Source organism: Lipomyces tetrasporus, assembly GCF_029532465.1.
Source record: "Lipomyces tetrasporus strain NRRL Y-64009 chromosome Unknown POJ06scaffold_3, whole genome shotgun sequence".
NCBI lineage: Eukaryota > Fungi > Ascomycota > Lipomycetes > Lipomycetales > Lipomycetaceae > Lipomyces > Lipomyces tetrasporus.
This window is the reverse complement of record NW_026611598.1, coordinates 1,996,772-2,022,784: the sequence shown is the minus strand read 5'-3', so window position 1 is coordinate 2,022,784 and position 26,013 is coordinate 1,996,772. Positions and strand designations below refer to the sequence as shown.

At 48.1% G+C, this 26,013-nt stretch overlaps 11 protein-coding genes across 11 annotated transcripts; 4 read left to right on the top strand and 7 right to left on the bottom strand.

Moving 5' to 3' along the window:
- Positions 1-3,892: 3,892 nt before the first annotated feature.
- Positions 3,893-6,793, bottom strand: POJ06DRAFT_249594 (uncharacterized protein). Its single transcript, XM_056187181.1, has 5 exons — positions 6,322-6,793; positions 5,444-6,260; positions 4,894-5,376; positions 4,322-4,832; positions 3,893-4,208 (listed from the first exon to the last, which is right to left on the bottom strand). Exons 1-4 carry the CDS (start codon positions 6,668-6,670, stop codon positions 4,340-4,342), a joined length of 2,142 nt encoding a protein of 713 aa, XP_056045847.1. The 5' UTR covers positions 6,671-6,793; the 3' UTR covers positions 3,893-4,208; positions 4,322-4,339.
- A 637-nt stretch (positions 6,794-7,430) lies between these two features.
- Positions 7,431-8,017, top strand: POJ06DRAFT_183079 (NADP-dependent oxidoreductase domain-containing protein; the record flags this gene model as incomplete). The annotated part of the gene is made up of 2 exons (XM_056184757.1): positions 7,431-7,549; positions 7,603-8,017. Coding segments are annotated over 2 exons (534 nt in total), but the record flags the coding sequence as incomplete, so codon positions are not given.
- On the bottom strand, positions 8,017-8,835 carry POJ06DRAFT_249588 (uncharacterized protein). The gene is made up of 3 exons (XM_056187180.1): positions 8,494-8,835; positions 8,380-8,470; positions 8,017-8,348 (listed from the first exon to the last, which is right to left on the bottom strand). The coding sequence occupies exons 1-3, from the start codon at positions 8,700-8,702 to the stop codon at positions 8,310-8,312; spliced, it is 339 nt and encodes a 112-aa protein (XP_056045845.1). The 5' UTR covers positions 8,703-8,835; the 3' UTR covers positions 8,017-8,309.
- POJ06DRAFT_82662 (uncharacterized protein) lies at positions 8,563-9,435 on the bottom strand (the record flags this gene model as incomplete). The annotated part of the gene is made up of 2 exons (XM_056191621.1): positions 8,563-8,851; positions 8,923-9,435. A coding segment is annotated over one exon (441 nt), but the record flags the coding sequence as incomplete, so codon positions are not given.
- A 708-nt stretch (positions 9,436-10,143) lies between these two features.
- POJ06DRAFT_294852 (glycoside hydrolase superfamily) lies at positions 10,144-13,402 on the top strand. Its single transcript, XM_056190486.1, has 3 exons — positions 10,144-10,669; positions 10,720-11,645; positions 11,701-13,402. Exons 1-3 carry the CDS (start codon positions 10,591-10,593, stop codon positions 13,195-13,197), a joined length of 2,502 nt encoding a protein of 833 aa, XP_056045843.1. The 5' UTR covers positions 10,144-10,590; the 3' UTR covers positions 13,198-13,402.
- Positions 13,403-14,630: 1,228 nt separating this feature from the next.
- Positions 14,631-16,455, bottom strand: POJ06DRAFT_220859 (permease for cytosine/purines, uracil, thiamine, allantoin-domain-containing protein; the record flags this gene model as incomplete). Its single annotated transcript, XM_056185617.1, has 3 exons — positions 14,631-15,968; positions 16,022-16,232; positions 16,283-16,455. 3 exons carry the CDS (start codon positions 16,453-16,455, stop codon positions 14,688-14,690), a joined length of 1,665 nt encoding a protein of 554 aa, XP_056045842.1. The 3' UTR covers positions 14,631-14,687.
- Positions 16,456-16,883: 428 nt separating this feature from the next.
- Positions 16,884-17,575, top strand: POJ06DRAFT_249581 (uncharacterized protein). The gene has a single exon (XM_056187179.1). The coding sequence runs from the start codon at positions 16,988-16,990 to the stop codon at positions 17,354-17,356; it is 369 nt and encodes a 122-aa protein (XP_056045841.1). The 5' UTR covers positions 16,884-16,987; the 3' UTR covers positions 17,357-17,575.
- Positions 17,576-17,844: 269 nt separating this feature from the next.
- POJ06DRAFT_236997 (glucose-methanol-choline oxidoreductase) lies at positions 17,845-18,354 on the bottom strand (the record flags this gene model as incomplete). The annotated part of the gene is made up of 2 exons (XM_056185932.1): positions 17,845-18,105; positions 18,133-18,354. 2 exons carry the CDS (start codon positions 18,352-18,354, stop codon positions 17,845-17,847), a joined length of 483 nt encoding a protein of 160 aa, XP_056045840.1.
- POJ06DRAFT_274604 (uncharacterized protein) lies at positions 17,949-19,561 on the bottom strand (the record flags this gene model as incomplete). The annotated part of the gene is made up of 2 exons (XM_056189623.1): positions 17,949-18,821; positions 19,446-19,561. 2 exons carry the CDS (start codon positions 19,559-19,561, stop codon positions 18,359-18,361), a joined length of 579 nt encoding a protein of 192 aa, XP_056045839.1. The 3' UTR covers positions 17,949-18,358.
- Positions 19,562-20,813: 1,252 nt separating this feature from the next.
- POJ06DRAFT_193619 (uncharacterized protein) lies at positions 20,814-22,636 on the top strand (the record flags this gene model as incomplete). The annotated part of the gene is made up of 3 exons (XM_056184918.1): positions 20,814-20,859; positions 20,910-22,503; positions 22,555-22,636. The coding sequence occupies 3 exons, from the start codon at positions 20,814-20,816 to the stop codon at positions 22,634-22,636; spliced, it is 1,722 nt and encodes a 573-aa protein (XP_056045838.1).
- Positions 22,637-23,966: 1,330 nt separating this feature from the next.
- On the bottom strand, positions 23,967-24,337 carry POJ06DRAFT_177302 (uncharacterized protein; the record flags this gene model as incomplete). The annotated part of the gene is given in 2 exon segments (XM_056184731.1): positions 23,967-24,236; positions 24,254-24,337. Coding segments are annotated over 2 exon segments (354 nt in total), but the record flags the coding sequence as incomplete, so codon positions are not given.
- Between the last annotated feature and the right edge of the window lie 1,676 nt (positions 24,338-26,013).

Here is a 26,013-nt window from a genome sequence, read left to right as displayed (position 1 = left end):
AACCCTAACCCTAACCCTAACCCTAACCCTAACCCTAACCCTAACCCTAACCCTAACCCTGACCCTAACCCTAACCCTGACCCTAACCCTGACCCTAACCCTGACCCTGACCCAGTTGGCATCACAGAACCCTTCTAACAAGATCCGAGTGGGATCGATGGAACGCCTATAGACTAGGCCTAGATGTGCAGTCCCTTTTAAATATCGGAAGATATGCTTGACGGCCGTCCAGTGTGCCTGTCCAGGATTTTCGAGGTATTGACTAACCTCCCCCACAGCGGTAGCGATATCCGGTCGCGTGTGCAATGCCGCATATAGAAGACCACCAACGGCACTTCGGTATGGGACTTTGGCCATGTCAGCCTTCTCTTCTGTGGTACTGGGACACATATCTTTCGTCAAGCGAACACCAGCATTTTGTGGCGTAGTCACTGGAGTGGCATGTGTCATGTTAAATTTGTCCAGTAGACCTTCGACATAGGACCGCTGACTTAAGGTGATTTTGCCACCGGCCTGATCACGAATCACTTGGATGCCCAAATAGTAATTCAACTCCCCCATGTCAGACATTTCGAATATTTCGCTGAGCCGTTGTTTAATATTTCGCAGAGACTTGAGTGTGTCTGTAGCAATTATAATGTCATCAACATATATGGCTAGAAATATTCTGTCATTGTCTGTACTGGTGTTTTTGAATATGCACCAGTCTGCTGAGAGTTGCTCAAAACCTTCTTTCTTCAGTGAGTTGGTAATTTCCTTGTTCCAGCACCGTGGAGCTTGCTTTAAGCCATAAAGACTGCGATGCAACTTACAGACCATGCCTGGTCCTTTGACGTAGCCCGGTGGCTGAGTCATGTAAATGTCCTCTTCTAATTTGCCATTCAGAAAAGCTGTTTTTACATCCATTTGATGCAGATGCATATTTCGTTGTGCAGCTATGGCAATTAGAGCTCGGATAGACTCCGCTCGTGCAACAGGAGCAAAAGTTTCGTCGTAGTCAACTCCAAAACGCTGAGTGAAACCCTTAGCCACGAGTCGGGCCTTGTAGCGATCGAGAGTTCCGTCTGCTTTGAATTTTCTTTTGAACACCCAGCGGCAATCAATCGGTACTTTGCCTGCTGGAAGCTGCACCAGTGACCAAGTATTGTGTCGCATTAACGATGCGTGCTCCGCATCACACGCTGCTTTCCATTGGAGGCAATCGGGTCGGTTCATGGCTTGTTTGAGAGTATGCGGTTCATTAGGAATATCGACTTCGGCAATCTGAACACTTTCTTCGAAGGTAATAATTCGCGCATTAGGCGGTGGATCAACTATCGGAACGACAACGCGAAACTTAGACTGAACATTTGGTGCAGCATAAATTGTGTCCGCCGTTTCAGTTTCCTCAGTTGCCGGCTGCGACAGTGGCTGTGAAAAATGGCCATCTGGTCCTGGGATAGACTGGCTAACGTCTAAGGCAACAGATTCCGAAGAGACATCATGGGAAGTATCCACAGTATGTTCATTGACTGGCAGGTTCCTTAGTTCACGAGTACTCGCGTCGCCTTGAGTCTCACTATCGCCTTGAGGCTCACTATCCGTGACTGTATCTAACGAGAAGCCATTGTCGGTAACCTGAAAACGATCTTTGTATAGCTTAGACTCGTCGAAGACAACATTCCTCGATAACACCACGATGTGCTTCTGGAAATCATACAGACGATACGCCTTCTTGTTTTGCGCATAGCCGATAACTATCGCGAGATTCGCACGCGTATCCAGCTTTTTCCTTTTGTCAGGTCCAATAAAATAATAGGCTAAGCAGCCAAAAACTTTCAAGTGCTTCAGAGTAGGTTTGCGCTTATGCCACAATTGGTATGGTGTCTGAGTGGCTGATTGACGTACTGGACTGATATTCCGTAAATAGTTAGCCGTGAGTACAGCTTCACCCCAGAAAACTTTGGGCAGTCCTGCGTGGCCCAACATGCATCGCGTTCGTTCCATAAGTGTGCGATTGAGGCGTTCAGCCACACCATTCTGTTGTGGTGTATCAGTAAGTGTAGAGTGGTGAATAATTCCCGTAGACTTTAGAGAACCGCCGAATGCGCCAGATATGTATTCTCCCCCATTATCTGAACGTAGAATTTTCAGCTTATTCCCCGTGTAACGCTCAGTCATGGCAAGAAATTCTTGAAAGTGATGAAAGGCTTCCGACTTGCGCTTTAACAAATAAACGAAGCTCATGCCGGAATAGTCATCGATGAACGTGAGAAAGTAGCGAAAACCTTGATGTGTTCTCTTATCCAGTGGTCCGCAAACATCCGAGTGTACTAATTCAAGCGGCTGTGTGGACCGCTCAGTGCGCCTGGTGAATGGGAGCTGGTGAGATTTGCCTTTCACACATGCTTCGCACAGCTCGTCGGGGGTAGTGTCTCTGTAGTTGAAATCATGAGCCATTTCGCGATTCTTCAAGAGTCGCACGTTGGATAGGCTCAAGTGTCCCAGCCGCTGATGCCAGAGAGAAATGTCCTTAGGTCCGGTGTGAGCTAACATAGCTTGATGACGTGCAGGAAATTTGTTGAGCACATTAAGTCGTAATAGATAGTCATGTAATTGTGCCGTACCAATAATGTGACGGTGGCGTCTCAGTATCGCTCCATGTGCAGTAATTTCTGTCCGAATATTGTCTGTGGCGAGCCGGAAAGTGGAAACTAAGTTCTTGCGAACCTCAGGGACATGCAGCACTCGACGCAGGTGCAATGTGGTGGCGCAACCACGTGGTGTCTTTAACTTTAACGCAATTTCGCCATGACCATACACAAGACCGAAGTGCTGCCCCGCAAATGCAATTGTCTGGGGTGTAGCTAAACGCACATAGGACTTGAAGAGCTTACTATCATTGCACACGTGGGATGTAGCTCCCGAATCCAAGTACCAGGCAACTTCAGTCTCTTGATTATCTATATACATTTCTGTATCTGCCTCCGTCACGTTTGCACTTGCTCTGTGATCAGAGAGAGGAGACACTGGATCCGAAATCTCAGTGATCATGTTTGCCTGTTCCTGGCGATCCGGACAATTAGACCTTTTATGGCCTTCTTTGCCACACTTGTAACATTTAACCGGAGGCTTCAGGCAGACCGAGCTGTCGTGGTAACGACCTCCACAATTCCCGCACCTGGGAAAATTTTTCTCACGACCCTTGCCCTTGGTACCGTATTTTGCCACTCTTCCCTTTCGGTAAGCTGCCGTCCCACTTTTGCCAGTTGTTGCTTCGGTCATGTACGCCGTATGCTCCTCTTTGTCTTTGGCCAGTTCATCATCGTAAGTAGTCAAGGCTGTGATGACCTCCTGAACTGTCAGGTCACGCGCACGAAGAGAATTTTTGTAGTCCAAAAATTTCGGTGCTAATGATTTGTACAACGCTTGAAGAAACATAGTATCCGTGAGATTGGCGTTGCCCAATTGAAGTTGCTTGCGAAGAAGCAACATTGTTTCAAGATGCGTTTGGAGAGACCCATTGTTCGACATCTTCGTAGAATAAAGTTTGGAAACTAGCTCCGCCTGTCGATCCGCGGCCTTGGCTGTGTATCGTTCCCGAAGGTATGCGTACATGTCGTACGCTCGTTCGAACATCGTCAAAGTGAGCATCATAAGGTTACTCACGTGGCCGATAATAATTCCTTTCGCAACGTTGTCGGCTTGCAATGCTTTGCCATCCATTTGTTCAACAGTAATATCCTCGTCGATGGCTGAGAGGGCGTTCATAGCCGCAAGATAGGAACGCACCCTTGCTTCCCAGATTAGAAAGTTCTTGCCGTCGTATACAGGGATTTGAACGGCCGTGGCAGTAGCCGCCAACGTCAATGGATTGCTAGTGGAAGACATGTCGCTAGCAGGGCTCATAACCTGTGAGAGATGGGTATATATGACTGAAAAGATATAGTGGACTAAAGAGATGGGTGCTGAGAGTCAAGTCTCGATAATGACCAGTCTCACGGACATTCACGTCTATATATACACAAGAATACTCCTCAAAAGAGGAGAAACAAACTTCTCAAGCAACCCCACTCGCCCATCACTACCGCCGAATGTACTCTACTACATTCGGCAACCTAAGAACTGACTGTACCCGGATCCGAGCTCAAGATCCACATGGAGTGGGTCACGGCACAGCCGATGACCAGATCGGGACAAGAAGTGGAGATTGGCCGATCTCCAGCAACCTGCACAAAAAGGATTAGCCAATCTCCAGTCACCTGAAAAGTGGAGAACCGATCTCCAGCTCTAAATAGTGGAGAACAGAGTTCCAACAACCTGGAAGTGGAGACTGACCTACCTCTGACATAACCGATCTTCAACAAAAAAGCACCTCTAGGAACTCGGTAGCTTTTCTGAGATAGCTCTGTGCCTGCTCTTTCCTGACTTCTGTCCCACTAGTGAACCGTGACCGAAGACTGGCTGTCCCGATCATCCTATCCCAGAGATATTGCTTGGGCAAGTTGTTTGCCGTCTCAGAGAAGAAACTGTACCCGGGCTGCTGGATGTTAAAATAGTCCTTCATATCTCTCGCAAAATGCGTAGGCAGCTCTAACCCAAGACAGAGATCAGGGAGTCCCGCCTCCGCATCGTTATATTGTTCCTGGATGAATGACTTTAGTGAATTGATAGTCAGAATGCACCCACTCTGAAGCCGAACTGCAGAGAAGTCATTTGTTGCCCATGTTATCGTTGGCACCTGGTGCTTCTGCCCAAATTTTTTGCAGGCAGCATGGACCTGAACACAATACGAGAACGATGTGGACTTTTGAGGAGTGAGGAACAGGGTGCATTCCTCGTCAACGTCGTCCCTGCAGTATAATTAACAGTAGCCCTTCACTAATGACACATCTGCGTTCCAATGGCGCATACTCATCAAGTAACAATGGCTCAGTGCTTTTGGCCACGCGATATAGTACTGTGCTTCTAAGCGCATACCTCATTGCCGCTGTGACGTGGGTTATCTGAAGATAGCTGACGAATGAGCCATTGGGTCGCAAGGACAATAGGCTGATAGCCCGAGGAACAAGGTACTGAGAGACGACACTTTCTCCTGTCGGCAGTACACGGTTGACGACCTCAAATTGCTGCCTCAGGATATGTGTGCTCAGGGCTACGACATTTCCCAGGGCTGCAGTCTGAGTAGCCAAGTCAACGACGTCAGGAGTAGCCTTCAGTCTCTCGAGGTCATGAACAAGATCATTAGCTGATCCTGTCTGCTCTTGTGTGAGCTCGAGCCCGTCATGCAGAGTTCCGGTGCTTGTAATCGCTAGGCATGCGATCCACAACACTTTCCCCCATATTGTTGAGTAGTTTTCTAATGTCGCCTGCTCTTGTACTTCATAGAAGAAATCCCTGCAATATTGGATTAGTTACGGCGCAAAAACATGTAGCTCAGCATCAAAAAGCCGTTCGGCCGTACTTGTCTCGCTCCCCAATCATGACCTTACCCAGCATGGGCTGGAAGCCTGCTCTTGTATCCTCCCTTGACGCCTGCAGCATCTTAAGGCACAAATCTTTGAGCAACTCAAACGACTTGTCCTGCGGCGCATGCAGGAGGGGCCCAAGCTCGCTTAAGTCCAGTTTTTCCAGTAAAGGATATACTTGGAACTTCACCCCGAACTGGTTCAGATCCCTTTTCTCATTTATTGTGCTATTAGCGTCAGGGACTGAATGAATATCACCAGGGATTCCGAATGATGTGATTGGGGGCACCATCTCCTCCGGTCCCTGCATGACCTGAACATAGCGTAGCTGTGAAAAAACTTTTGACCTGCCATAGAAGGCCTGGACTTTGACTTCATTGTATTCAACAGCCTGGCCTGTGTGCCTGCGTTTGTAGTGGGTCCTCATGCCCTCTTTCGTTGCGACGCAGACGTGGATGAGCTTCTGGTCGCAGAGAGCGCATTTGTAGCCATTAAGAATGGGAATATCCTCAAGGGCTTTGGACCCCGGTCGAAACGCCGGTTCAGTGAACAATGCAGGGCCAGGGCCCTCATCGTCTGACTCGTCTAGCTGATTTTCCACCGTGTCGTTCCAAATGACAGCTAGATGCGGCCGAAGTTTGTACATCCGTAGCACTAGCAATACAGCGTTATCATTAGGCACGACGAGCCTGTGCACGCTCTTCAAATGCTTAACGACTATGGCTTTGTCGACGACAAAGTGACAAAGCTTGCAAATCGCAACATGCCACGTATTCTCGTACACCAACCCAATGTCGTCGAGCGTGCGCGGTTCTGTAATTGTTAGCTCTCCAGTGGACCTAAGAAGGGTATCGCAAGTCATAGGGAATATTACCCGCAAGGTTAAGAGTAAGTGTCACCGTATCGCGGTCCTGCGGTGCGTTATCGTTGGCTTGAGCAACGGCAGGGTTAGCCTCGGAGTGCACTCGCTCATGATCGGAAGCTCTACAGAATTGAGCCATATGGCGCTTCAAGCTACGCAATGAAGTCATCTGCGCCTCACACTTGGGACACAAGTACTTGGTACCATCCTCAGTAACAGCGAGCGTATAACTCTGGCCATTATAATCGATAGATGTGAGTCTCCGATGATTGTCGGAAATGTGCTTCGAGAGGGCAGTTCTGCTGTGGAACGCCGCGCGACTACACTCAGGACAAAAAAATTCAGTGCTTAGGTGAGACATGATCAATGACAGAACCTTCAGTTGGAATTATTTACAGCAATTCTATTGGCAAAATTATTATTGTAATCGCCCGTGGTTAATGGGCTGAACAGGCTCGTCCGACCGCAGGCAGTGTGAGTACTCTGACTCTGACGCGGGGTCTCACACCTGCTGGGCCTCCCAAAGAGTGGCTGGGATGTCACCCCAATTTCGGACACAACCACTTCTGTCACCCCAATTTCGGACACAGAACATAACCCATCGCTGGACTTTCGGACACTGAGCCCTAACCCTCGCACAAACTGGCCGACAACACCAAAAAATTAACTCGCTCAGTTCGCGTGACAAAAATTGGGGGTAAATTTGTTAAAATTCTAGCAAAATTACCGATTCGAATGGTGCCCTTGTCGACGTGAAATTCCCATATTTGAAATTTCGGACACAGATTAGTATACAGAACCACCCCCCCTGAACCATGTCCGAAAAGTACCTGCGGCAATGCGGCTCATTAGTATGGGAATTCGGACATTCGGACACGGTTCAGCCCCCTGAACGCCAGCTTACATCTATAGGTTTGTACCACGCATTCCAGCCCGCGATGAATACATCTCGCGCACGCTTGGAAATTGTCCGGTGGGAAGACGCAGCGGATTTTGCGACGACGGCCTGGATTGATTCGATTAGTACAGTATGGATGATACAATGTCCTCATAATGAAGAGAGACACGTCGAGACATTTGTTGTAATTACACTGATCAATTGATCATTAGTTTTCAACATGGCTATGGCACCTACACCTCAGCCTAAGACTCTTCTGGGCCACCATAGAGTCCTTAGTCCGTCCGCTTCCATTAAAGTATCACCATTGTGCCTTGGAACCATGAACTTTGGCGAGATATGGTACCTACTGCCATTCTAAATGAATGCAGTGTGAATTGCTAATGAAATTATAGGAAAGACTTGGTGGGCGAATGCACCAAAGAGACCGCATTTGCCATACTCGACCGCTTCTACGGTGCCGGCGGAAACTTCATCGATACAGCAAACATGTACATGAACGGCGAGTCGGAGCAATGGCTGGGCGAATGGATGGCTGCTCGCGGGGTACGTGACGACTTGGTCATTGCCACGAAGTATAGCACTTCGTGGAAAATGCCGTTCATGGAGCTAGAGGGACAAATTTTGTCCAACTATGGCGGAAACAACAAGAAGAGCTTGCGTCTCTCACTAGAAGCGAGCCTGAAGAGACTCGGGACGTCATATGTGGACATCCTCTACGTACACGCCTGGGAAGGTACCACGACGATCCCAGAGTTGATGAGGGCGCTCGATGATGTTGTTCGGGCCGGTCTAGCTCTTTATATCGGCACCCTCTTTCTCGCGATCCCGATGTCTTCAGTTCTGACCCTCTTCTTGTTAGGGCGTCCAGGTGGACGACGTGTGTTGGGTGGTCTAACTTTCGGTAAATCGACATCCTCAGTTACTATCACCGTGGACATGGAGCGAATTCCTCGTGCATATGTCCTTTCGAAAGCATCGACCTTGAAATAATCGTCGACAAAGTCCACATAATCTCTGCCCGCGAAGCTAATGGCCGCAACAGCATATGAGCATGGCACTCCCGAGTACGTCCAACGTCTGCAAGGACAAGTCTTCGAATCTAAGTATACCCGAAAACTTTCTCCTCCTTGCGTTCTGACTTCGTATTCGTGTGCATAGACTGGGATCACGATATACTCCCGTGCTAGCGAGACGGATTTCTGAAGGAGTTTCGCGGTGGCTTCTGTAATGCGTTTACCGTCACGACGCAGCTTGTCTTGTCTTTTAAACGCTCGGCTCGCGACAGCATTATCTGAACGCGAATGCGTTCCATCATGGCATGGACTGGCAAAGAGCGCGCCTCCAAGATCCAGCCATTAAAGCTCTCCGCCACATGTGACGTCCTATTGCCAAGTCGATTTCCATGAAAGTAACTGTCCGCCCAATGCACTGGCCCATTGGTCATCAGCCATTGGGATGCATCCGGTGGCATTGCGTCGAGTGCTTTGGACATCTCCTCTTTGGTAGGTCTAGATGCTGCTTTCCATAGGAGCCGTGCAACTTCAATGTTCTTGACGACCTTTTTCAAATTTTCAAAGAGATGTCGAAGACAGTGAGCATGGTTGGCTTCTGGAAAGATTTCATCAACGGCATCAATCAAACCTTTTAATTACTAGTTAGGTTGAACTTGAGAATATATAGGTCCTATTTCCACACTGTCAATGAATACTTGCCTTTCTGTCTGTCAGAAATCAATGTCAACTTGTGGAAAGCAAAGACATCACCCAGGCAGTTACGAACGTGTTCTAAGAACCACTTCCAATTCTCCCATTCTCTGCCTTTACGACTCCGAATGCGAGCGGGAAAAAATGGTTGTCTCCATCGATACCTACAGCAATCAGCAGATTACCTTGGTACTTAGACATCAGATGCGTTCCGTCGAGAGCAATCAGCGGCCGACAATGCTTGAACCCTTCAATGGAAGACGCATAACTGACAAACAGAGAGTAGAATTTCTCTGCTACGACATTCAATTTGGTGTAACTGCCCGGATATTTGTCGTTGATTTCTTTGATATATTTAGGGAGTTTTTGGAAACTCTCAGCGACGTTGCCATTAACTTCGTCCAAAATTAGATGCTTTAAAGCCACCTTGTAGTCGATCTGTACCCTATGGTCAGTGTGGACACCTGCTTTCAAATGTACGGGCCTGTATTCATTTTTGTTGTCTATGGCCGCTGAATAAGTTGTAGCAGCCCAACTCGTGTTGGCATGCTTATTCTTCTGGACGACCGGTGTACAGCAGTGTGTGCCATGCACTCTCGTGATCCCAAATATTGAGCTTTCATCGAGACGTCTGGCATGGATCTTCCACCCGCAAGACAAATCTTTGCAAACCAGGCCTACACGAGATCTATGAGAATAAGGGACGTTGAATTAGTACCCTTTTTTTATGGCAATTCTTTCATAGCAAACATTAAGGCCCCTTTGTCGGGAAAGTTGTCTCCAATTTGTACGGGCATACTAGACAATGTTGTCGGACGCGAATGGCGCGGTATCGGAATTGCTGGACAATTGCTGCAGTTGTAGATCCTACTCGAGCTATCTTGGACGCGTGTATTAACCGGCCAAAACGCGTTTTGGTTGATGGGATAAGAGAAGCGCGTTCGAGATCGAAAAGAGGGTAAATAATGCTGGGTAGTTAGGGGACTAGAAAAAAATTAGTTGGGTACGGTGGGTACTGCGGCCAATGGTATTTTTGTCTTTTACCCTTTCAATAAATAGCATTATCTACTGGCAATGTACATTAGTGGGACCAGTTTAGAACTTGGACGCCAATCTCGAAGCGAGCATCCTCACCCTGATCTAACAACGTTAGCTCTCACCAATTAGGCACTGACTGATCTCAGTGTCTCGACACAATGGTTTCGGCAGATTTGACTTCTGCGTCGGAGGATAAGGTTGCAAAATCGGGCTGATGATCTCCGAAGAAAAGCCGCGTGTTAACCCTCCCAAACCCGGGACCCACAGCGCCTAACAGCAGGGACTGGCCGAACGTGAGAGCACAAAATAAACCGTTTGATGCGATTCACGGAACCACGGCCCGTTGTCCCGGACTTTTTGAAGCCACATCATTCTTGAATACTCAAAGCTCTAAGAAAGGACACCAATCCCGCATTAGAATGACCATAGTACAAACGAACATATCGCATTCATCACCGATGCAGGCACCCCGGGGCAGATACAGCAGTCAACAATAGTAGATCGGCCCGCCAACCGACTCGGGGTTCTAGATTATTATGTAATATATGCGGTAATCAATCACTACATAGTTCTACATCTTGTCTGTCGGTCCTTTGAACTCCTCCTTCTACTGCTAGCACTACAAGCGACACACGAAACATGGCACCTCATGAGCAACTTGATATCGAGGCAACTCTCGCCGAGTTGACCGTCCCTGAGAAGATCTCGCTCCTTGCTGGTAACATTCATTATGTAACAATCACCAAATCAATTTCTAACCTGTTTTAGGAACTGACTTCTGGCACACACAAGGCATTCCGCGCCTTAGCATCCCAGTTCTTAGGATGTCGGATGGACCAAACGGTATTCGCGGCATTCGTTTCTTTTCTGGAGTCCCGGCAGCATGCTTTCCCTGTGGCACTGCTCTTGGGGCAACGTGGGACGGACCTCTTCTTGAGAAGGCCGGGAAGGTTATGGGAGACGAAGCCATTGCGAAAGGAGCCGTCATTATCCTGGGGCCCACGGTAAACATACAGCGCTCCCCCCTTGGAGGTCGTGGTTTTGAATCGTTCTCTGAAGATCCGTATCTCTCCGGCTCTCTCGCAGCAGCAGAGATTCGTGGTATCCAGAATGGCACCGGCGTTGCTGCAACTATTAAGCACTTCGTTGCGAACGACCAGGAACACGAGCGATCCGCGGTCAATTCTATTGTCTCGGACCGTGCTTTGCGTGAGATTTATCTTCTTCCGTTTCAACTGGCTGTGCGCGATGCCAAGCCTGCAGCTATCATGACTGCCTATAACAAACTCAACGGTACCCACTGCAGCGAGCACCAGGGACTACTTAAAGGTATTTTGCGTGGCGAATGGGGATGGAAAGGTCTCGTTATGAGTGATTGGTTCGGAACCTATTCCACAAGCGCATCCATCAATGCCGGCGTTGACCTCGAGATGCCTGGCCCGACGCGCTTCCGGGGAACTAATCTGGGCCATGCGATCTTTTCGAAGAAACTCAAATCATATGTTCTTGATGAACGGGTTAAGAATGTGTTGGAGCTTGTGAATCGCGTTGCTCCACTGGGCATGCCTGAAAACGCGAAGGAGGAGACGAGAAACACACCGAAGACTGCGGCACTGCTGAGGAAGATCGCAGCCGACAGTATCGTGCTCTTGAAGAACGAGAATAATGTGCTTCCGTTTGATAAGAACAAAAAAGTATTTGTTTGCTATGTCCTTTCTCGGATTTCTTGCAGTCCACTAATATTTACAGATCGCCATTGTTGGTCCCAATGCTAAAGTCGCAACATATTGCGGGGGAGGTTCTGCGTCCCTGGCACCCTACTACGCTATCACCCCATTCGAAGGTATATCAGCTAAATATTCCAATCCCGCCAGCATCTCATATAGCGTTGGCGCCTATTCACATGAGCTGCTTCCCCTTCTCGATGGACAACTCAAGACTGAGGACGGAAGTATCGGGTGGATGTTCAGAGTCTTCCCGTCGCAGGATGCTGCAAGCACCGGTTCAGCTGATCCAATTGATGAAGTTTTCCTGAGGAGCACCAATACCTTTCTTGGTGATTACAAGCACCCTCAAGGAGCAGGGACTTTCTACGCCACATTTGAGGGCTACTTCACTCCTCAAGTCGACGGCATTTACGATTTCGGCATCGCCACTGCGGGAACAGCGTATCTGTATGTGGACAACAAAGTATTGGTTGACAATGCTACAAATCAGTGTAAAGGAGAGTACTTCTTCGGCCATGGCACTGCCGAGGTATCCAATTCGATCAAGCTTAAGGCCGGAACTACTTACCATCTGAAAGTCCTTTGGGGAACTATGAGCACTTCCAAGATTTACGACGGTTCGTCCGAAAATGGCGCTCTCAGGCTCGGTGGGGCACTGCGGATCGATGAGGACTACGAGATTGAGCGCGCGAAAGAAATTGCCAAGACTGTCGACCAAGTTGTTCTTTGCGTCGGCTTGAATCAAGACTGGGAGAGTGAAGGATATGATCGACAATTTATGGACCTTCCCGGTCGTCTCGATGAATTGATTACCGCGGTAGCCGAAGTCAACCCGAATATTGTCGTCGTCAATCAATCTGGAACACCGGTCACCATGCCTTGGTTGTCGAAGGTCGCCGGACTATTACAGGCTTGGTATGGTGGAAACGAAACAGGCAATGCAATTGCGGATGTTTTATTTGGCGATGTCGTTCCGTCAGGCAAATTACCATTGTCTTTCCCGGTGTTGAATGAAGATAATCCAGCCTTTTTGAATTACAGGTCCGAGCGTGGTCGAGTCTTGTATGGCGAGGATGTGTACGTCGGATACCGATTCTATGACAAGACGAAGAAAAAAGTGAATTTTCCATTTGGATATGGTCTCTCATATACTACGTTTGAACTGTCTGATATCATCGCCGATATTGCTGGGGATACTCTTACAGTCCGCGTCACAGTTTCTAATGTGGGCAAGGTGAATGGCAGTGAGGTGGTCCAGATTTACCTTTCTCAGCACGCGCCATCTATTAACCGCCCGCCCAAGGAGCTGAAGGGATATAAGAAGATTGCAGTTCCCAGCGGTGATTCTGAGCTCGTGGAAATTGCTATACCTGTAAAGTATGCATTCTCATTTTGGGACGAGGAGCGCGACGCATGGATCTGTGAGAAGGACAATTACACAATTACTGCTTCTAATGGCACGATGACCCTAAAGACATATGTCAATGTCGAAGATACGATGTGGTGGAATGGTATTTAAAAGCTCTTGTTGAAATTAGTAGCAGCTTGTTTCCGTCTAGTGTAACAATTCTAAAGCTAGAACTAGCTCTGCGTTAAGACGTGCACTTTCCAATTTCTCGTGGAGAGTCCTTTTTTTGTAACATTTTAAAAGTGTGACTGCAAATGCAGGGTACAACTGAGATGACGGCCGGAGGAATTAATGACTGGGAATTGGGGCGCGTCAGGCAGTTATGCTAGACACTACTTCCGAAACTTGAGCGTTCATGCAGGCTCATTTCTAAGCCTATGTCATGTCATTCGAAAGTACGGATGTTTGATACAAATTTTTCCTCATCCTGATGCAGTGGCAAGCGTAAATAATGGACCTAGCAGCCTCTTCAGATTATACTTCCCATCCTTAGCATCGGCTTATCATGACGACTCCGGACACGTATCTGGGATCAGAATTCAACATGACCGATTTCGAATTAGCTCTCCGTTCCGGTGAGTCGTACTTGCACAATTCAATCCATTACACTACCATCTACTGAAATGACCGTCGACAGTACCCTCACGTCATGGAAGGACTTTCAGTATGATCCGTCCTTTGCGGCGGCGATTATATTTATTGTACTCCTGTCGCTGACAGCAGTTCTTACTGCACGCGACGCAGAATGAGGCTCCAAGCTGCACTCTTTGTACCGCTGGTTGACGCTACGCTCGCACCTGACGAATGACCACAATTGTCGTCGCTCTCCCCTCCAGCGGCTCCTCGGCATGCAAATGCAAACGCTGCCGACCGTCGCTCTTCGCGGTGGCCCCAAAGATGCCTTCATCTTCGGTTTCGACGTCAACGTTGTCTTCTCTCGGCTCGTCGCGCGCGTTGATTTCGCGTTCAGCGCTCACCTCCACCGAATTCCGTAGTCTCGCAAGCACCCCTGAATCATTCATCCTCGCGACTGCCCCTCCACGGCCAGGATAGAACCCAACTCATCTTCCAGATCCAGCGCCTCACATCCCGCCACGTCCTCGTGTGTTCCACGTCAAGCGACGTGTCACGTCCCCGGCTCCTGTCGCAGATTTCCACAAGAACACGATCCTACGAAACAAACAGACTGTAGCTCAGTTCGTCGTACACGCGTGCGACGACTTCGAGCACAACGTCCACACATCCATCCTGCATGCATCCAAGTGTGATAAGGGTTAGATAAGGAATAGCCTATGTGTGGAAAGTTTGATAAGGAACGTCCGAGTGGCCGAGGGGGGTAAACTATGTATCTATAGAAATAATAGTAAGATAAGGGTCCACAATCCTTTTGCTGCCCACTATTTACAAGAGAAAGCCTGAAGACTAAAGTCACACCGGTTTCCGGTGGGAGAATGCTCAGAGAATTATTATAGGAATTTTAAGCAATTGTGGTCTCCACAATTTTAGAATAGAAGTTCTGTTTTATGTATTTTAATTTATGAACGCTCTGACACTGTTTCCCTTGGAAAAACTGATACTCTTATCCACCGTCAGATAAATAATCAAGATGGCAGGTCTTGCAGGTCTTTCACTTTCTCCGCTGGCATCTGCTTGGTCTGCAAACTAATCGATCCCTCTAGGTCGTCCAATGCCTGGCCGTCCAGCACCTGTTCATCTGGCCTGATATAGTCCTTTGGTTCCTTCCAGCCGCTGTTATACGAGACAGGGACAGGACTCAGTTTACACAAAAGCCAATATACTCCAGCACTGACAAACAGACCAACCCAATAGGCAAAGTAGTAAAACCTAGTCACACCGATCGGCGCACCAACACCCATATTATTGAGGAAACCGTAGAAGTTGGGTATGACGCCGATGATATACGCGATATAGGCCCGGAAGTTCCAGCCGTGGTAAAAATAATATGCACCGGATTTTGACGATGTAAACAAGTCGGGAATTTCAAGGTAGCCGCGTGCAACTAGGTAATAGTGACACAGGAGCACACCAGTGATTGCACTGAGAAAGATTTGGTACGAGGCGAGGAACGACACGAAGATCGAGGCGCTACCGAGAAGGTACCAGGGGTTGAGGGCAAAGGAAACAACGGCGCATATAAAGAAGCCTATCCGGATGGTGATATACTTAGGGAATAGAGCGGCAAGGTCGTTACCAGCTGGTAGGGAGTTTTCGAAAATGGAGGAGAATATGGCGCAGTAGACGAACATGAGAGCGATAAAGAAGCACCCTGCCCTGTTGGCTGGCGTGTAGTCTGTAGTTTGAAACCTGTCGAGAAGATCGAGCGGATTCCAGATGAGCTCGCCAAAGATGTTCTGGGACGAGGCTCCGACAATGTTGCCGATGAGACCAACCATTAAGTTTGCCACTGGGAAGCCCAGGAGATTTCCAAGAATCACACCGTTAGGCCTTTTCGTATAGCGTTGAAAGTCAGCTGCGTTGGAGGCAAACGTTGCACAGTTTGCTGCTCCTAGCATGAGGAAGCGGAGGATAAGCCAAGCCTTCTCAGAACCATGCACAGTGCTGCCGTGTCTGGCGACTGGGCCAAGGCCGCCAGCTCTGCCGACACACCAGCCGAGCATTGCAAAGGCAGAGACAACGAAGACAACAAGTTTAGCGTAGACAAGGACCCTCATCTTAGGGACAGGAATGACAAGAAAGAGGCAGGTAATGAGCCAAAAGATCACAAAACCGATCATGCCGGCTGATGTCAGAGCAGAGCCGGGGCCCATGGTGTTGCGGATGCGGGCGACGCCAGGGAAAATAGCGTGGAGCATTACATAGACACACTGACCGCCTTGGACTGCGTTGACTCCATTCCAGACCTGTATCTTGTGTCAGCATGTCTAATGGTGCCCAATGCGAATGTAAGACAGACCATTGCCATCACTGCACGGTTGAAAGTTGGCCACCATGCACCATAGATTCCGAAAGAAGCTCGATTCAGGATGGGAAAGCCAATGTGGTAAACAGCTCCAGCTCGACCGTTGGCCGTGATCACGATGGCAATCAAGAGCTGACCGCCAAGAGAGCATGCCAGAGACTCCCACATAGAGAGGCCTAGAGCTTGCGCGGCTGAGGCCCCATACCTGCGTCACATCAGCATTGACGGATAGAACAAAATATGGTCAGCTCATACCAGTTGCTCACGGTTGCTGCTGCTGAGAACCAAAATGTTAAATAGGTGTTGTTAGTCCAAGTGCGGTCGTCGAGTTTCAAGGGACGGAGATCGTCATTGTCAAGCCAGACATCGTTACCCTTCGCCCCTTCAGCACCTCTGGCGACAATACTGCGGTTTCTAAAGAAACTCATATTCGTTAATCAAGCTGGATTCTATATACACCTCGTTGCTGTTGGAGCAGGGGCCATGATGCTTCATATACTCTGTCGGAGACAGGCCTTGTGCAAAATTTAATTAGATATGAGTCTATTCATGATTGATGGCCACGGTTCAGACCAAAAATTTGCCAAGTTGCTCAAAAGCCTATCTGCGTGTGATTACAGAATACTGCAGCTGTACTTTGCAGCGGTGTGCTCAGCCACCAGCTTTGTCACCATTTCTCGTCATCGCCTCTAGAGTTAACGATGTTTGATACCTGTGTCTCATTTTCTTGTCTTACGGCTATCATAGCGTCTACGTAACACTCGAGTACTTTTACTACTTTTGGAGTATGTGTTATGAGATTTCTGTTGTTAAAACATAAATGTTATTGCCGGTTTTCTATGCATGGAAAACCTTGGCCAGAAACAACAATCGCCGCGCATCAAGCGCTAGCGGAAGTTTACCATCTGTTAAACTTTACGAGTGGGTGCCCCTTGGCATTCTTTGTACTCCAACGCCACCATGCATAGAATACCCGCCACGATGATCGGCCCAATATCAAGGGTCTCAGAACCTTATCCGACGCCGATGCAATCTCACTATCTTCGGCAAACACCGCCGCTCAGATGGTCCTATTCAATTCCCGGACTGCGCCGACGAGCTACGTTTGCTGTTCATCTCACCGCTTTCATCTCAGGTGTTCAGTTTCGGTTATACTTCGGCTATACTTCGGCTAGCGGTTTGGCTGTTCATTCGACTGTTCATCTCAGCTTTCGTCTTGGATGCTTGTTCGTCTGTTCATCGCATTTGGTAGTCTCAGCTTTCGTCTCGGCTGCTCGCTTGACCGGTCATCTTCTCGCCACTATTCTCTTTACCACCAAGAAACCCTGATCTTTACATTCCGTTGCTGGTAACTGTGGCAGCGTGCTTCACAAGGGCATAGAGCTGCGTATACATGTATGCAGGAAAATTTCTAATGCCGAGCGGACGAGACACTACATCGAAAGCGGCTGGCGAGGAACCTTAGTTTCGGCGTTAGGACCATGGCGTATTTTGCAAAACGCGTAGCCGACGCCATTATCGATATGGCTCCTCTATAATAAATTGAGACTAAAAAGAGAGGTACAGCAACTGTCATGACAAAAATCCATCAACTGTCACAGAGTTCTGACCGAATGGTCTAATTCATGGCAAGAGTTAGGGCAGAATTTGTGGCTTATTAGGGCGCCACGTTAGTGCGGTAGGTGGATGTGACGGGGCACTGCGGTGCCTCGGATAATCGATGATGGCCTTCGATGTGCTTTAGCCGCAGCGGGCCCTGACACTTCCGACAGTTCGGCGATCGCCGTTCCGGCGGGTCACGGGCCGTCAAGCCGAAGTCAGTACGATACCCTCAACCATTCCAAGTCTAGGAGTAGTCCTCCCTCCTTGATCAGGTCGGCTGCCTTCTCCGCCACGGCGTACACGCTACTCTGGATGAACCCTTTGGGGATCATAGGGAAGACGCTCGCGTCGACAACGCGCAAACTGTTGACACTATTCACGCGCAGACGATCATCGACTACGCCGCCCAGGTCGAAAGACATCATAGCGCCGGTGCCGCAGGGGTGATTGAAGGTGACGGTGTTGCGCTTGACGTGCTATCTGGCCTTGTCGAGTGAGCTCACGTCCGTGCCCTTCGGCAGCACGGCGCCGTTGGGCTTGACATAGTCGGCTAGCGGCTTGGTGCCGACCAGAGTGGGGACCCACTGCACGTGGCGTGCGAGGATCTCAATGTCCACGGGGTGCGATAGGTATTGGTCGACGGCCGGCAGGTTCTGCACCGAGCCGGAGGTGATGTGCACCGTGCCGCGCGAGAGCGGGTTAGCCAGCGACACCAGGAAGCACATGTAGTTACGGGTCCAAAATGGAGAAGATGTCCTTGTGCGTCTCCTTGTCGAAGTGGAACTGGGTTGCGCCCATGGCCATCACGGCAGAGGCCTCGGCCGGGTTCTCGAGGATCGAGCGGATCGACGCGTACGGCAGCTCCTGAGATGGTGCTTTGGGGTTGCTAGTCGCGTGGAGATGCTCGTCGAGGACCTTCAGGAGCTCGCTACGGCCAGGCTCCGTGAGGCATTCGACGACGGGGATTGTGGCCGCCGAGTGGAAACCAGACGTCAGTGGTCCCTCACGGGAAGTCATGTATGCTGTCATCGCGCCTTGGATGACCTCAGGGTCACGGATCATGTCGATTGTCGGGAGCCCGTCCACGACCTCGTAGCACGTGCCAGTCAACGGGTGGTCCTGGAGGTTCTCGCCCACGTTGGGATTGTCGACGAGGACTTCGATACCGTGGGACTGCAGGAGCTGGGCAACCCTACGAATAAGCAAAATTCTTGTTCGTGTGCAGCTACTGTTTCAAAGTGGCAAGTCACGGTGTCGATGTCCGCAGTTTCAGCGCTAAATTCGCTTCGAAAGCATCTGACCAGCGCGGTGAAAATATGGCAACGCTAGCCTAGTGAGTGCTGCAAGCTTAGTTAATATTTGTTCATAATGCGGCTAGCCAATTTGACATCCGCTGCATTCCCCCCCCCCCCCCCCCCCCCCCCCCCCCCCCCCCCGAATCTTCACGAGCTAGCACCAAAAGTTTTGGCAATAACGAAGGAAACATGAGAACTAATGCAACGTCGCCAGCCCTGTAGCAGTAGGGTAATTCTCGCTGGTGGAAAATTTCCGAAGGCGGCCAAGGAGCAGGTGTGACGATCAAGGTGTGTTCGTACTATATGCTACTCTAGCGGGACGGCTTGTAACAATATACTTTAGAATATCAAGTATGAGGACTCGGCTGGGGACCAGCGTCTCCTTATGTGCATTCCTGCGCCCCTGTCCGAGCCTATACAACCAATGAAAACTTTTATCATCAAAACAAAACTAGCTAATAAAGATAAACATATTACAAAGAACTAAATCCAAAACACCTGAGCATCCGAGCGGAAGGAACGTAGCCTGAGATCCGAGTGCTGTTCCGGCGGAGGGCTCCGACTGTTCGGCGGTCGCCGACCCAGGCACGGGCCCGTCAATAGCCGTGGCCGGTACGATACGCTCAGGAACAGGCATGTTCCTGACAGCAGGCAATGATAACTCATTCGATAGGAAATCATGAATCCAGCTTGGTCCTCTTCGATGACGATATTACCAATCTCTACGTTAGGAAAAATTACAGAACAATGCCAGAAGCATGACTATACTATCAAGGCGTCTAATCGTGTCTGGTGCATTTCTGAGAGGTTTACGATATTTAGAGAGATGCTGAACAGGTGTGAGCTCGAATATCCCGGGTTGGAGGGGTTCAATATAAAAGGTATGTTGCGACATGTTTGGCTCGTTATTACATAGTTTTTCCTTGGAGAACCTCTCTGACCCCCTCCGATTATAATTTATTATCGACCACCGCTACCTACAACGCCCCAAATGCCCGCCAACAGTTATACACGATATTCTAGGTCTTTCTATAAGAATTTTGATTCTACAAAGACAGTAATATTGTCGAGCAACAAAAAGAGCTTCACCAGGTCAAACTTGGCTATGCAGGACAGCCTTCATGCCTTCCTGGAGCCAATCCCAGCTTATGTTCCCGTATTGTTAATGTAGGATCTACAACGATATTGGACACTTATGGAAGCTATGCCAAGACTAAGAAGGAGGCAGGAAAAAAAAGCGTACCAGTGCTATGTCTAAAGAACAGTAAGCTTTAGAGTCTATTTTTCCGCTGAATAAAGGGAAGAACGACCAGTTATATGCTCTATTGCCATGAGCCTTGTAAATTCTTAAGCCAGCCGAAGAATCTCTGAGGTCCGATACCCGAAACTTCATATGAAGAGCTGCTGCAACAAATTATAGCCAAACATACTCAGGAGAATGCAAATATATATGAGGACGAAGACTGTTATTTTTCACTCGGGGATTGCTTGCCAAATCGGGACCATTGGCGGTTTTTGCGGACAGTGAACTCAACTCAAGCGACGAACCTGAACTGGCAACGGTACCTCGGGGGCAATCTCTCTGAGTATGCTTGCGAATTGCTTCACCAATTACTGTTAGCATTTGTTCGCGCACGTTCTATAGATTCTAAAAATGTCATAACCTTGTTTATCTGCACTGATCTGCAGTTATGTCTTTCTGAGTGTCTGGATCTTTTTCTCTTCATGTTGTTTCTGTTCCGTCACGAGGCTAGCAAGGGGTCCAAACGTTGTGACTTTGACTGGGCTACTATTACCTTGCAATGACGCCAAGACATTCCCACATTAAATTAGGGTTTCAAGTCGATAAAAAGTTGCTTATCTTGTTCAAGGGAATTCAAAAGGGAGAAATGGCAACTCTACCAAAAGATGAGTATGATTTTATTATTGTGGGCGGTAAGTTACAGAATTCAGCTATTACGAGATGAAATACTAAAATTCCACAGCTGGCGCTGCCGGATGCGCTCTTGCATGGCGCCTTGCCGGCAGCAAGAAGCGCCCATCTGTCCTGTTGGCCGAGGCTGGAGGGAAAAACGATCTCGTGGAGACACGTATAGACGGGAATAAGTGGATTAACAGGCTGCACAAGAAGCAGAATTGGCGATACCAGACCGTTCCGCAAAAGCATCTCAACGGGAGAGTCATTCCGTATGATAGGGGAAAAGGCTTGGGGGGTAGTACATCGATTAACTTCGCCGCCTTCACATGTGGTCCAAGCGATGACTATGACGAGATTGCGCGGCTAGTTGGTGACGACGAGTGGAAATGGGTAAACATGCAGAAGCGATTCATAAGTCTGGAGTCTTACCACGGATTTGCGCCAGATATCTCCAAAGAACAGGCCAAGTATGTCAATGCAAACGCAGGAGACCACGGCGCCAGTGGGCCCTTGAAGATTGGCTTCCCATCCGTGTGGGAGAAAAGCTTGACAACTATCATGGACATCTTTAATGAGGCAGGAGGAGTTCCTCTGAATCCTGACGCTAACTCAGGGAACCCGATTGGCTTGTCTGTCGCTCCAAATGCCGCCTACAAAGGGGTGATCTCGAATGCAGCAGACTTACTGAAGAATGCACCTGAAAATCTCCATATCCTGACTCATGCTCAGGTCGGCAGTGTTATTTTCGAGAATAAAACGGCTATAGGCATTTTGACGCTCGACCACCAAAAATACTTTACCGCGAAGGAAGTAATCGTTTCGGCCGGTAGTCTTGACACGCCTAAAATCTTGATGCATTCCGGAGTAGGTCCAGCTGACCAATTGAGCAAATTCGATATCACTGTAATTGAAGACTCTCCTTACATTGGGAAACATTTGCAGGACCACCTTTTTGTCTTTCTTTCTTGGGAGCGAGCTGCTCACTTGGACGATCGAAAGAAATATTATTCTGATAAGTCTTTGCAAGCAGCTGCTCGCGCTCAATGGTACGCCGACCACACAGGTCCGCTTTCTGAAATTGGTTGCGTGTATGCTCAGGCATATTTGAAGAGTGAAGAGATTTTTGAAAGCGAAGAATTCAAGAACCTGCCCGAGCATCGCCAGGCGCATTTGCTCAAGCCTACTATTCCCGCATTTGAAGTTGAGCTCAATCCGGCCAATGCGGAGTATTTCATTGACCCTGAGAATACTCCTGCAATGGAGTCTATAGTTGTATTCCCCATGAACTCCGAATCCCGTGGTTCTGTTACACTACAATCGTCAGACCCAAAGGAGCCACTGCTATACGATCCGAATTTTTTTGCAAGTTCATTCGACAAACGTGCAGCCATTGTGGCCACAAGAGCAACGCTGAAAATTATGCAAACTCCAGATTTCATGAAGGATACAGTGAAAGTTACTAGCGGCCCAAAGAGTGACAGCGATGAAGATATCTTGGATTATTGGGAGAAGGAAGCAGGAAGTTCGTGGCACATGTCCGGCACATGCAAGATGGGCATCAGTAAAGAAGAGGATGAAGCCTGCATAGACAGCAGTTTCAGGGTGTTTGGCTTGAAGGGATTGAGAGTCGCAGATATGAGCGTACTACCAATACTTACTAAGTCAGTCTAGTTTTACCACTCTAAGAGCAAATACTAACAGTCCAACTGTAGTAACCATACTCAGGCTACAGCTTATGCGATCGGTATAACTGCGGCCGACAAAATCATCGCTGAGTATAATTTCCAAGTATAAATCGATCACCTTATATATGTCGAACATTTTGATATTGCACGAATTGGCAACAACTTTATTTTTTATATATCTAACAGCTACCATTGGTAAAACTTGAAAAAGATAAGATGTTTCTAATAGCAGTGAAAAGTGGAAGCTCGATTAGAATTTTCAATGATAGGAGTTAGTGGATATCCGTATCCATCAATGATGATGATTACCTGAGAATGAATATGGAAAATATAATGAGATTGTATAGCCTATGCTGGTAGTAAGCGTACATGGGCATACTGTTATCGGCCCATTATTGGGATTTGTACGCTACACCGATATCCCATAAGTATACATGAGAGGCCCGGTAGTGTAGTTAGTCATAGTAATTTAGTTCAATTATACGATTTATAATATTTTCAATGCAGCTATATATGAGGCTATGCCCAACAGCAGCCGTGCTTCGTGTTTATTGTCAATCGTTTGTGCTTGTTGATTTGTGTTGTTTTTTTGTTTCCCGATAAGGCCCTTGTTTGCTTGTTTTTCTTGGAAATAGATATTCTAAACTGTGAAAAATGGCTGTGAGTGTGGATATGGACGATGAATATGAAGTGAACGATAGAAGGGAGGCTGAGACTCTGATCTCGATGACGACCAGTCTCACGACTATTCTAGTCTATATATACATGAACAACACCTCGAACCGAGGTGACAAACTAAACTCAGATCTCCCCGCTCGCCCACCAACACAGCCGAATGAACTTCCTCATTCGGCTAACTCAGAACACAGAGAGACACAAGATCAGAGCTCATGATCTTGTGAAGTGGAGCTACGGCAGAGCCGCTAACCAGATCGGACAGGAAAGTGGAGAGTGGCCAGCTCTCCGCAAACCCAACTCCAGGATCGACCAATCTCCAGTGACCAGAAAGCGGGGTAGCTCCACCTCGGAAGGAAACCGAGAAAGAGACCCACCACACTGGAAGTGGAGACTGATCTACCTCTGCAAACACCGATCTCTCACAGAAACTCGGGGGCGGGAGGTCTGGATGGAGCGGATCGACGGCGGGGCATATGAGATCTTAGAGAGTGCCAGTTGAACTTCACTTTTGATAAGTTCCTTTTGAGCTTTGTAATTCCGTAATGTCCAGTCTCGTATTTTTGGTATAGAATTAGGAAGCCATTGTCAATCTCTGGATTCAGATAATGAAGTAAGGTCCTAAATTCAGGTAATGTAGCCATGCGAAATGAGATGCCACAGGTTGTAATCCATTGCACGTATAGTTGTTCGACGACAGCGGTGTCCAATTCCCGAGTAGCACCACTAGAGAGGCAGCGACGTTTGTAATCGGGTGCTTGTCGCGCTTTCTTAAAGGCCTCCGCAATATTTGCCTGCATCAAGACAGTACGAGCCTCTTGAACAGAGGATATGTCGATATCGTGACGCAGCTTCAAGTGATTCGAAACGGCAGTTGTTCCGCCAAATTCCTGATACTCGGTCGAGCAATATTTGCATCGCCAAACTGACTTGCTTTTGCTATTTAGAATAACCTCATTACGATCAACCGGGGTGTGATGCCAAACTTTCGAATATCGCCTGGCTTTGTAGTTGTAGCCGTCGAGGTAACTTAGCTGGAGATTGAGACGACGGGTCCTTGAATAATCGGCGAATCAAGGACTTCCACTAATTCGTCGTCAAATTGCGAGAGTATGTCAGAGGCCTGCGAAGTCATTTCTGCGAATCTATGTAAATTGATTGGTATGAATGTGTGTTGGACGTTGACAATCACGTTGGACATACAATTTGCTGAATTGTCTTGAGTCTTTTATCATCGTAGCCTAAAAAATTCAAGGCACCTATTACGCTTCGGTCATAGATAAGGTTTAAGGTTTCAGGGTTATACATGGTGATATATGGTCGTATATGGTCATATCATCAGGGGCCATATCATATCATATCATATCATATCATACGGGTTCGTCCAAACTCGTATCATATCATATGAAACCCGTATGGTATGATATGATATCATAACTACTTCACACACTGCGCAGGGCCATGCGGTTACAGTTAAGATACGGTCCACAAGTTAGCGTCGACTATCTCGACGGAACTTAAGAGGACAAGGAGACTAAATTTTTTTTATAATGTCATCTGGCTCCTACGCGGCTATCTGGCCCCTACGCGGCGCCTCAATGGCCATCACAATGACCAAAGCACTCGGTCTTTAAGTATGTCCACGTACACATCCAATTTCTACGGTAGCTAATGCAAGACACTCGGACGCGACAACTGCAATGGGCGCTCTATTCATCACGATCTTCGTCTGTTCTCCGATATATTTTTGTTTGCGCGCCGAACGTGATGATGTAATGATGCGTTCTTGGCGTTTGCTGTGCACCTCAAAGCCGCGCGCATTTTTACCCTGGAGCGAATATCGACGCTCGTTCTTGCACACCGCAGCAACGGTAGAATGCAAAGACAAAGGAACATTCTACTAGACTAATTGTCTCAAAACACTGTCATTAACTTGAAGGAACGGCGTCAGGCGCGGCAAGAGGGGGTCAGTTAGAAACTAAGGGATGCAACGGTCTTGAAACCAGAGTGGACGAATAACTTGGAGACATTTTTAATTATTCTATATGATGACACAAAAATTAATTACTTTCACGGTCTGAGCTCCATAGCGATCAAAGGCAGTGATTGGTGCGACGCTGTAGCGAGGAATCTTCTACTGGACGTATTGGTTGGTTTACGGTCATTAAAATGAAGAAACGGAGCCAGGCTTTTGAGATGCGGTTAGTGGGCCAGTCCTTTCAACAATACAGTCACCGTACAATGGCCGCCGTGGAATGCAAAAAAAAAAAAAAAAAGGTTCTAAGAATAGTCAATTAGACTAATTGGTTTGGTTTACTGGGGAGAGGTCTGCAAGTGTACTCACGCATTTGTGATTTTGGAGCCCATGCGCCGTCTTTAAAAGTCCATCCACAAACATATATTCGTTACATTCGCAAACACCGTTAGGGTTTGTTGCCTATACAATTTCTATTGGAAGAACTCTTTGTGGAGTTGCCAATAGGCTCCGCTTTTGACTTGATTTTGTGCTCAGGGATTCGCATACAGACTGATTATTGCTCAGGCGGATCGATAAACAAAAATTGCTGATCCCCCCACGGCCGACGCGGTTATCTTCCTCCCGCGTCTCCTTTTCCACACTAACACACGCAAGCCGTTTCTATGTGTCCGGTTTATTGAGTCTTATCATTTACTGCACTATTAACAGGACCTTAATGATTAATTCTTGTTTAGTATGTATACGTACGCGACAGCTTTGCGGAAACCGGGTTGGGATCGCCGGACGAAGAGAAGTTTGAGAGTGTCCTCGCGTTCCAAGATGTGGAGTCTCTT